Raw genomic sequence first — 12,099 nt, 5'->3', positions numbered from 1 at the left:
TGTGGGAGGAGCGTCACTCTCCACTTTCACAGTCACTTCATCTACGACGAGACCCTCACCTTTCTTATCTAGGCACCCTTCAGAGTATACACTACTACTGTACCGGTTCCAGTCCCCTCTAGACAGATCAGTCTGTGTCTCTAAACCCAAGGATATGTTGCCAGGGTCCATCTCTGTAGTAGAAGAACAAGACAAATCATTACCAGTATCTAATGCATCCTGATGGGAAGGAACCGTCCTCGGGCTCGGGTTACTGTAAAGTAAATACTCTGAGCGGGGAGCAGGAAGACAGCCCAGTCTCTCTGGGTCTGATCTGTGGTCAGAGCCTGTGGGTAAAAGCCTTTGCGTTACAGTTAAAGTCTCTGTGTCTGTCTCTGACTTGTGTCTGTCTCTGACCTCCGTGATGCTGCGGTGGGTCCTGGGCTGCACTGTGGCGGGGTCCTCCCTGGCTACAGGGGGCACTCCAGCCGTTCCAGTCTGGATGTCTCTGCTGTGCCATGGGTCCTCCTCTCCATCAGACCTCTCCTGCTTAACCCCAGGACCTGCAGCATCTGCCGACTGACACAAGAAGAGGTTATTACGGGTGCATATAAGTTGAATTAGATAATGTCTCACAAGCTCCCCTATGGCAGATAAATGAGGATATATATGTAAGCAAGTGAATAGCTGCGGGGAGCCTTTCTGAAATAAACTGGCCACATTTGATGTACTGTAATACTAACCTCTATCACAATAACGTGCTGGGTTGAGGTTCCACTCCCCTCATCAACAGTGATTGGTTGGTCATCTCTCCATGTATTGTGTCCTGCTGGCTTCACAAAGCTCCTGTGGCCTCCAATGAGATGTCCTTCACCTGAGAGTGTGATTGGGGGAAAAGAGGTGGTTAGGTTAGCTACTGTCAGTGCTGAACGGTATATTGTACCCTATTGACGCTGTAAAATTGGCAAGGATGTAAGGTAATACTTCAGATTACTTCTTGATATACAGTACTATTTATAAACTCAGCAAAAAAAGAAAACGTCCCTTTTTCAGGACCCTGTCTTTCAAAGATAATTCGTAAAAATCCAAATAACTTCACAGATCTTCATTGTAAAGGGTTTAAACACGGTTTCCCATGCTTGTTCAATGAACCATAAACAATTAATGAACATGCACCTGTGGAACAGTCGTTAAGACACTAACAGCTTAGGTAGGCAATTAAGGTCACAGTTATGAAAACTTAGGACACTAAAGATGCCTTTCTACTGACTCTGAAAGATGCCCAGGGTCCCTGCTCATCTGCGTGAACGTGCCTTAGGCATACTGCAAGGAGGCATGAGGACTGCAGATGTGGCCAGGGAAATAAATTGCAATGTCCGTACTGTGACATGCCTAAGACAGCGCTACAGGGAGACAGGACGGACAGCTGATCGTCCTCGCAGTGGCAGACCACGCATAACAACACCTGCACAGGATCGGTACATCCGAACATCACACCTGCGGGACAGGTACAGGATGGCAACAACAACTGCCCGAGTTACACCAAGAACGCACAATCCCTCCATCAGTGCTCAGACTGTCCGCAATAGGCTGAGAGAGGCTGGACTGAGGGCTTGTAGGCCTGTTGTAAGGCAGGACCTCACCAGACATCACCGGCAACAACGGTGATGGGCACAAACCCGCTGGACCAGGTGCTCTTCACTGACGAGTCGCGGTTTTGTCTCACCAGGGGTAATGGTCGGATTTGCGTTTATCGTTGAAGGAATGAGAGTTACACCGAGGCCTGTACTCTGGAGCGGGATCGATTTGGAGGTGGAGGGTCCGTCATGGTCTGGGGCGGTGTGTCACAGCATCATCGGACTGAGCTTGTTGTCATTGCAGGCAAACTCAACGCTGTGCGTTACAGGGAAGACATCCTCCTCCCTCATGTGGTACCCTTCCTGCAGGCTCATCCTGACATGACCCTCCAGTATGACAATGCCACTAGCCATACTGCTCGTTCTGTGCGTGATTTCCTGCAAGACAGGAATGTCAGTGTTCTGCCATGGCCAGCGAAGAGCCCGGATCTCAATCCCATTGAGCACGTCTGGGACCTGTTGGATCGGAGGGTGAGGGCTATGGCCATTCCCCCCCAGAAGTGTCTGGGAACTTGCAGGTGCCTTGGTGGAAGAGTTTGGTAACATCTCACAACAAGAACTGGCAAATCTGGTGCAGTCCATGAGGAGGAGATGCACTGCAGTACTTAATGCAGCTGGCCACACCAGATACTGACTGTTACTTTTGATTTTGACCCGCCCCTTGTTCAGGGACACATTATTCCATTTCTGTTAGTCACATGTCTGTGGAACTTGTTCAGTTTATGTCTCAGTTGTTGAATCTTGTTATGTTCATACAAATATTTACACATGTTAAGTTTGCTGAAAATAAATGCAGTTGACAGTGAGAGGACGTTTCTTTTTTTGCTGAGTTTAGATCGATATGTTCCATGCATCACATTGTTTTAATTGAATAAATAATAAGAAATCTTTGTTCAAGATAGATAAGTAATCAGGGGAATTATTGCATACTATCCAAAAACTGACCAAGATCCATTTCTGGCTAAAGAGCAATTTCACTGCTGCTCTATATGTTCATTAATATGTTATTTACATAGCATGTCATAAAAATCGAGAGTTTCTGCATTTCACCGGTTAAAACGGGCCGTCGACATTTCTTGGTTGTAAGCGAACCACAATATCCAGAATTCATAGCGATTTCAAGACGTAGTAGAGGTGGATACTCTCCTTGAGAAATATCTAAAAGTCAGTGTTTGTAGCCAGCACTTTCAGCCCGAGGATTTCGAAACAGACCTGAAGTCTCAACTGATGGGGTTGCCAGGTGTCACGCCTACCCCGCTCCCCCTCACCAATCCAAGCACCATCATTACGCACACCTGGACTTCATCACCTTGATTACTCTCCATTTATTTAGCCCTCTGTAGCCAACATGCTGACCAGACCGGACACGTTGCGTGCGTCGCAAAATAAATTTAGAAATCCATGTTATTCAATTATTGCACCCACACTGCTCGTGCGCGCTAACGAGCGTCTGCGTTACCCAGGGCTAAAATAGAAGTAATTCCTATCTCTGACGCAGATTGTGCTGCAAGTCCTGCCTCTCCCATCTCCTCATTGGTTTATAGAAGCAGGTACCCACGTGCCATCTCCTCATTGGTTATACCCACGTGGGTGATTGAAAGACAAACTGTTTTGCCGGTAGTCGTGGTAATACTATGAAAGTTTAGATGCGATCACCATATAAATTCAACGATGAAAAAGCCTGGAATGAGGAGATATGACTAGAAACGATTCGGTTGACAGTTTTATGTGTGGATTAATTTGTCGGAGTAAAGGACCTTGTGCAGTTCAGGTAAAATAACAACTCAATGTTTATATCCCAGGACAAATTAGCTAGCAACAGCAAGCTAGCTAAATAGGACAAATTAGCTAGCAAGTGCAAGCTAACTAGCTAAATTGCCATACATGTTTAATGCTTTTCGACCTGTCCCCAAATTAATATCATTGGTTCATTGTTTGTTTTGATATTTTAACCTGCGTGTCGTGATCGCGCTTGGTTTGGGGGGACAAAATAAATTTATGCACGATAGTGCACGCGCGCAGCCAGTTTGGGTTATGTAGTGGTTTTGCTCACGTTCAGTACGCTTCTCCTGTTTTGTTCATGTTTATTAAACTCACCTTCTGCTTCCTGACTCCAAGCTCATTTGTTAGAACGGGTCATTGAACGTTGAAAAGTGACACAATTCCATCTCGTTCTCACTTCAGAGGAAGGCATCTGATCAGTGCAGCAGAAAAGAGGTCGAGCTGAGATAGCTAAGTTAACCCTACCTTCATGTACATATCACCTCAATTTAATGTTTACATACTGCTTTCATATGTATATACTGTATTCTATTCTACTGTATTTTAGTCAATGCCACTCCGACATTGCTCGTCCTAATATTTCTTAGTTCCATTCTTTTAGATGTGTGTATTGTTAGATCCTAGCTCCGACAGTGCAGTAGTAACACAAGCTTTTCACTACAACCGCAATAACATCTGCTAAATGTGTAGATGACCATTAAAACATTTGATTTTAACTCTTTCACGGAGAAGTCTACACCTGTTCGGCACGTGTGACAAATCAAATATTTGATTTAGGTCACTAGCAAGCGAACTACATGTGTTTATGTAAACCAAAATCTAGCTAGACATTCCAAAGCAAATCAATGTAATTAGCCAGCTGGCAATGTGATTTGTAAACAGCTTGATTCTATGTTTAGAGGTGTAATGTGTATAAAGTGACTCAGTAACAAAACAGTGTACTGTATCCCCCCCCCCCCCATCTGTAAACAAAGCATATTTTCTTATGGTTACACACAGGGCTGTGGCAGTAATGACATTTTCTCAGCTGTTATTGTCATGCATAAGACTGCCGGTCTCACGTAAGGGAGAAAAAAAAACAATGATGCACTTAGCTGTTCTACGAATGGTCTGAGGCAGTCGGTAAATAACAAGCGTTTAAGTTCAACTTGACTAACAATGGTTTTGGGATACAGCTCTGAGGTATGATGCTCCTACAAAGGTTCAAACTATTAACTTCACCTTTTGGGAAACCGAGCCCAGGGGTATTCAACTCTTACCCTACGAGGTCTGGGGCCTACTAGTTTAAATGTTCTACCTGATCATTAATTGCACCCACCTGGGCTGGGTTTCCCAAAACCATCATAGCACTGAGGTCATCTTAATTCCATTAACTAAATGGAGATAAGATTCTTAGTGCTACAATACTTGTGTGAAACCCAGCCCTGGTGTTCCAGGTCTAAATCAGTCCCTGAGTAGAGGGGAACAATGAAAACACAGTGGAACTGGCTTAGAGGTCCATAGTTAAGTTTGAGGACACTAGACTGTCTACAAGTCACTGACTGAGTGTAACAACACAGACCAGTGTACTGTACCCGTTTTGTTTACAGATGAACATGGTTTGAGTTATTCACAATTTTTGATGAACAAATAAGGTTTTATATGTAAGATGGTTAAATAAAGAGAAATTGATTATTTGTGTCCAGGTCCTATAAGAGCTCTTTGTCACTTCCCACCAGCTAGGTTGTGACAAACTCATTATTATGTTTAATAAATGTATCATTGTGTGTGGCAGGCTTACAATGATGGCAAAAACCATTTGAGTGCACTGACCCTGGTGCTAGAGGGGGTACGCAGCTGGAAGTTGAATGTTAAGGGGTACGGGACTGGTCTAGGGAGGGGAGGGGAGGGGGGGGGGGGGGGGGGGGGTGTGACTCCAGCTCTGAGGACTCGAGTTGCCCATGCCCGATCTAGGAGGTTCTGAAGAGCCTGCCTTTGAGAGTGGGAACACAATTGGACAAGGAAGTAGGGCTCCTATCACACTGTAGTCTTTACAAGGCCAGGGAAATTGAGTAAACCTAGCTGTCCTGGCAGATAGGAACACCGTTGAGACAAGTCCAATGCAGGGCTCGACATTCAGGGCTGCCCGTTGCCCCGGCAACATCTGCTGAGCTCACCGGGCCAGTTAATCACGCTTTCTCATATGGCCTGCTCGGGCCAGTACATTTTCAAATTCCAAAACAAAGTAATTTATAATTAATCCTTTACAATCTTCCCGACGTCTGACGTGTCACAGGTATCAACCAGCATTCGGTTTCCAAGCCGAGGCAAGAATGTCACAATCACAGAATAAAAGTCCTCCATCAGACATCCTACACTGGGATGCCATTATTAGCAAAGGAAGGTTAACGTAGGCCAAGGCATTCACTATGTAGCTGCTTGCTTGTTAAGACCAATTATTTACACATCACTTGTTGGTTCAAAAATATATGAACAAAATAAAACTGAATATTGTAATAATGCTATTCTGTAGTCTATATAATTGTTTAAAAACCAGCTTAATTCACAAAGCTGTTAATGAGCGGTCATTTATTTATCAGCGGAATATCAACTGTTGGGTGGCAAGAGTGCACAACTCCTCATACAGCTGATTGCTGCATGGAAAGAAATGTGTTCCAGTAAACCCAGTCACTGCGCAACACTCCTAAATGTAATCTCGGGCAAAGACAATTATTGAGAAGAGCGGGATCCCAGCTTTCCAGTGCTGCTTGAATTATTTCTGTTTTTAAGTTTTACACCGAGTGTCTGACATGACAATATATAAAGTAACCACGGGAAGCCTTTTCCAAACAATCAGTGTAAATATCTGATTGTATGGTTGGCTATAATAGGCTATAAAAAGGTACTTGCGCAGACTGCAAATGAAACATGAAATCAGCCATGATTGAAATTCTGCGTGTACAACTTGCTTTCCTGTAATATTGGCTAGGAACAGTGATTTTCTCATTTGGGCCAGTAGGTTTCACATGGTACTGGCACATTTACCTGAATGTCAAGCCCTGCAATGGCTCTATTGAACAAGGACAATCCTATCTACTCCTGATCGTGCAATTCGCTAAACACAATTGTGCCACAATAATTGCTACAAAACATGACTCCGTTCATTTTTAGATCAGACAGCAGGCTCAATTAACTGATAGCGTCATCAGTGTAACTGTCTGGCACTAAAATTTAAAAACACCGCTATAGTGCATAATTATGTCTGAAACACCTCATCACTCAGAATGATGTAGGTTGAGTGGTTAAACACCCCAAATAGTGTCTGGTGGTGAAGTGTCCCTTTAACCATAAGTGGTTTTAATACATTTAAAGTCACATGCTCAGAGGGGAACCGGGCAACAGGCCTCCTGCAAAATGTACCTCTTGGCATTCCTCTGTGTAGGTCGAGGATCTTGACGCTACTGGGACGACTGGCGAAGACGCGGTCTTGCATTGTCTCTGCGCGCCCCCGTGCTACCTTCAGTTCCAGTAGCTGAAGTTTCCTCCGCAATGCCCTGTTTTCCTTCTGGCTTTGAGTTATTTCCAAACGAAACACTGCATAGTCGTCGTCTACGAGTTTACAGACCTCTGTCACTGCTGCATTCGCTAGTACCTCCATGATGGAGGCTATTTGCGTGTGAAAAACCATACAGTTAGCCATTGTTAGTAGCTAGTGAGCGTTACCTAGATAACATCAACCAAGTCCGGTCACCAACGCGAATTAAAGACTACCTAGGACAAGTATGTGATGCTGTGCAGTTAAATGAGTCATGTTTTTTTTCCATGGCGTAAATAAATGTCTGAATAACAACAATAAAAACGCTAACTTGGAAATTATTATTGGGCAGTTCACTTCCGTTTACTACTACTTCTTCAAATGTATATTGGCAGATCACCATCAACTGAAAGGTACATACACCGCCACCTACTGTACTGGAGTGTGAGGTCGGTCACGGCCTCCACAAAGAGCAGGTTTTCCCAAACCCCTTCCTGGGGTCCCCCCTGGGTGCACGTTTTTTTTTTTTTTTTTTACCATAGAACATCACAGCTGATTCAAATAGTCAAAGCATGATGATGAGTTGGTTATTTGAATCAGCTTTGTAGGGGCAGGATTTAGTTTGGGGAAACCCTGCCATAGAGCAGTAGTGGTGCATATGTAAAAAAAAAAATATCACTGGGGAAGCCTAGCCCCGCCCCTTCTCCAAGCCTAGCCCCGCCCCCTCTGTTGTGATAATCGTGTTGTTTGCTCTGTAACCTGTTAGTTCATATGCCTTGCAGCCGTGATATATAGGCCTAAAGGCAGAGACAATAAGAATAAATTCAACCATACCTTTTGTTTTATCACAAAACCCGATAGCAACCTCTGTCCAGGGCAGTCCACAAAGCATATTGCATGTACAGTAACAGACAGTTACATGACCTTGTTACATGGTTAAGACAGTTAATGTTAACGACATTTTCAGACCACTAAACTACTATTGATTTAGAACCACAGAGTTGTCGCAAAGAAAACAGGAGCTGCCTCCACTATTTCAGCAACATTTCAACTTCAACATCATCAAATCACCTATGCTTAGTCTAATATAGTGACAACTACAAGATAACAAAAACAATTTAGTCCAATCAACGTAAGCTAAATATGATGTGGCTGTCAATGCTTCTGACTTCTGTGTGCGCGTTCATGCAAGTAGAAAAACATGTTGACTCACTCTACTTGTAGAGAAACACCAATGCCATCCTCCTCTCTTTTATGTTGACGAAACACTCTATCACTTCACTCTGTCATACAGTACACGCTTTTATGTTTTGTTGTCCTAGACTACCTGGCTAAAATGCTTGCTCGCTAGCCGAACTTCCATTCATGGGCAACGTTAGCTAGTTAACATTAGCCTTCTAGGCCTACATCTAGCTACATATGGAACTTCCATCCAATCAGGCAAGGGGCAAACAACAATGGATCAGAATTGCAGTTATAATCAATGGCCAGTAAGGAGAACTAAGTAAAACTACAAGTCCAAATCCCTATCACCATCCTTGGCTAATTTAGGGAAAGGGACAATTTTAGCTATCTGGCTAGCTAGCCACCGGAGGACAGCAACACAAAGAGATGCAACAATTCAAGTTTTTCTGTCGTTTTCAATGGGATTTGATAGGAGTGATGCCAAAATCCAACCGGGCTTCCCTTGACACTTTTTTTTTTGGTGCACCAGGAACATTCACAGTTGCGCTCACTCAGTTTAGCTCAACGCTGATTGGCACAGGGAGGCAAGATGCTCACTGGCTTCCCTTGCTTTCAATGCTACGGGCGGCAACAATGTCATACTCGTTTGGACCAGACAACATCAGATAGATGGCCTACACATAGAGAGACAGAGGGGTGCTGTTCGCTCGCTTGGATGCTTTCTCCTGTGAGATATATTCAGCCTCTTGCGAATTGAAGGAAAATGATGAAACACAGAGACAAAATATATTTCATTTTTTGGGGAAGCCTGGCTTCCCTTGGCGTCCATTAAAACACGCCACTGCCATAGTATGAGTCATACCCATAAAACCTTGCAGTCAAACAAGGAAATGGTTCCAATTGTTTTTCCACCATTCATTTTTCCCTTAGAGGATTTTAGAAACACTTAAAATATGGTCTGTGTTTCGTGCAGGCTTACCCTGGCACGACATTTTGATAACTGTGTAAATCTCTCTAGGACAAGGTGACTTATCAATATCTGCCTGTATTTACCCCCCCCCAAATGAAATGCTAATTAACTGCTAAATTAACTGCTAATGCGCCTATCATAAAGAACTATAAATGCCATGATGATCTGGATGAGAGTGCCGAATTGAGGCAAAGAATCTCTGGGTTAACTATCTAATGTTAGATTAATGTAGTAATGAATATATTGGAAACATTTCTTTAAATAGAAAATTCTGTGAACTGTCTTGAGCAAGTTTTAAATTGACACTACCTGTTAGCAAAGGTGTCAGCTAGAGATGATGTGCAGGAGCTTGCAGGGATTTATAGTTTTGCATGTCTACTTTGATGCTAATTAGCATGTTTGAATCAGAGTAAATGGAGCCGAATGTATTGATAAGTCACCTTGTTTCGAGAGAGATTTACATGGTTATCAAAACACCACGGCCGAGTAGGCCTACACGAAACACAGCCTTTATTGTAAGTGTTTCTAAAAACACCTATGGGGGTAAAAAATACAGTGGAAAAACTTTTGGAACCATTTCCCTGTTTGACCACTATGTTATGACACCTCCATTGTGGGTGTCTATACTACTATATTCTCTTAACCCAGAATTTCAAATAAAATAAAAGAATTCCCTACAAACCTAATTCCAGTACCATGTTTCCCTATCAATTTCAAAATAAGAATTCAATCCCATATGCCCTAATCTCATCCCTTCTGTTCCAATTTCATTATATTATAGTACCTTACTTTCACCCCATTGCCTCTGCCAGCAATCTAACCCATTTTTCTTAATCATTGACCATGTTCACATGCACACCAATATCCTGGTTTTATTTTTGATATTAAAGTATTCTGCTTTTGCGTTGACCCATAAACATCATATCCCGTTTACAATAACCCGAAAAAGGTTGTATCCCGGTTATGAGAAACCCGGATAAAATGCCTGGGTTATGCTAATCTTAGGGGGATCCCGTTTGTTGTTATTTTTCACGGTTTGCCTAGGCTCAGTTTCGCATATCATGAGTGTTGTGTGATGACGTTTTCAACGGATTGAAAAATGACTTGAAAAAGTAGGCTACATGCACAGTTCGATCCACCATCATTTATTTTGTTGATATTCCGCACTGGGCCGAGTGGTTAAGGCTACTTTCACTCCTAATTTAAATACATTTCTGCTTATCATTTCTGACATTTGGTAGGCCTACATGCAGCTTCTCTTCAGTGAAATATTAAACATGAACAAAAGTCCACCTGTACTTTTTATTCCAGACTGACTGATCTCTTCAAACTGGGTCAGATTGTATGACTTGTTTATGAGGGTAATTAACCTGAGGCACCATCAGTCTCTCTGAATCACAACTATAGGAACAGGACGGAGCATCGCTAGCTTAATCTGTGTATGTTCTCTTCCGCCGCATACTGACACCTACCTGTCCCCGCAGACCAAATCTACACCTCACCCTGGTCTCAGCCAGTCTGTTGTCATGGCGACTAAATTGGGTTGTTGTTTTCTGTGCGACTGTCTGTTTCTGGTTGTGGTTAACAGTGTTGTTCCACAGCCCAGAGTTGAGGACTCTGTCCCATCCACTGACCTCCACTATGTCGCCTCTGGTCCTGGCCTGCTCAGTGATGTCATCCCCCGGGCCCTTGGCTGCACCAGTCTGGGAATCCAAGATGGCTGCCCAGTCTCCTCTGTTTGCCTCCAACCAACCACCTGCAGGAAGAGGTAAGAAAATAGACTTTACAAACATGGCAGAAAAAACTACATATGAAGTTTGAGTCAATTACCTGGTCAAGTTCATACATTATGCAAACATAAGTTGTACTGGTTTCAGGAAAAACAGCCTGGCGCATCACTATTCCCATTGAAGATCTATTACTGTATGTAGGCTATATGTATTTCTCTCTTACCTTGCTCCCCCATCTTTAGTCCACTCAGCAGATAAATGCTCTCTGGTTCGTCTTCTATTGTCTCCTCTTTGACCAGCAGCAGATCAGGCTTCCCATCCTCCATGTCTACTGACTGTCAGAGATACAGAGTGAGAGGATGTAGGATCAAGACATCTGATAGGATGATTGGGCAATGAGGGATTGCCATGAGGTTTATGTTAGTTGATTTGATAATATGCAAATGTATTCATTGATTTGGGGTTATTCCATTTGATTTCAATTACTTTTTGACCACATCCCTTTTGATTTGAACTAAACTTTCCATACATACTTGCCCATGGTAGAAGTGGTCAGAAAGTGACTTTTTTCAAAGTTGACCCATTTTGCTTCCCCCACCATACCCTGAGACATCCATGTCTTAATCACTGGAAAAGATAAACAGTTGAGTTTGATATCATTTAAAAGCTTACAAGCCAGGGTTGTCAAACAATTTTATTTGATAATTTCTTGTTTTTTGCTTCTAATTTTTTACCCTTTAACGTCAATTTTCTAAACTCAAATTATTCAAAAACGTGTAAAGGACAAAAGTTTTAATTAGCTAAAATGCTTGCTTTCAAAGTTGAGAGATTTGGTGTATGTAGCTAGTGAAATTAATTTATCCCTCAATTTCACACATCTGTGTTAGGCATGGTAACATTCTATCGCAGGGGTGTCAAACTCAAATACCCAGTGGGCCAAAATGTAAAACCTGAACAAAGTCGCGGGGCAACATTGAACAAATGAACCTTTTAATATGGACCCAAACAAGTTTTGCTTTAACATTGAATATGGAACAAGCATCGCTTATTACCATACAATATATAATTTAATAGTGGAGACATGCAAAATCGAATTTCAAATGAAAAAATACATCAATGGCATTCATTTATTAAATAAATAAAATTTAAATAAAAATCGTATGCCTCTTTTCTATTTGCAGCCTTCTGATTTAAATACCAAAATAAACTTTTTCCACTGGCTAATAATTTTACAAATAAAATGATAATAAATCAATCAACCATTCAAGCCCATGTCTTGTAGCAAGAAAAAGTGCACAAAGA

The 12,099-nt window shown here is 42.5% G+C and overlaps 1 protein-coding gene across 3 annotated transcripts in view; it reads right to left on the bottom strand.

The window, feature by feature from the left end:
- The window catches only part of LOC120052910 (zinc finger protein 777-like), a 105,919-nt gene extending 98,651 nt beyond the window's left edge, over positions 1-7,268 (bottom strand). For all 3 annotated transcript variants that reach the window (XM_039000130.1, XM_039000131.1, XM_039000132.1), the window contains exons 1-2: positions 6,798-7,268; positions 723-853 (exon numbers count right to left, since the gene is read on the bottom strand). In XM_039000130.1, coding sequence (XP_038856058.1) covers positions 723-853; positions 6,798-7,077 — 411 coding nt within the window. In that variant the 5' untranslated portion in view covers positions 7,078-7,268. The remainder of the gene's footprint in view (positions 1-722; positions 854-6,797) is intronic.
- Between the last annotated feature and the right edge of the window lie 4,831 nt (positions 7,269-12,099).

This window comes from Salvelinus namaycush, chromosome 8 (genome assembly GCF_016432855.1).
Source record: "Salvelinus namaycush isolate Seneca chromosome 8, SaNama_1.0, whole genome shotgun sequence".
Classification (NCBI taxonomy): Eukaryota; Metazoa; Chordata; class Actinopteri; order Salmoniformes; family Salmonidae; genus Salvelinus; species Salvelinus namaycush.
The sequence above is the reverse complement of the archived record's forward strand: the minus strand, read 5'-3'. Positions and strand labels throughout refer to the sequence as shown.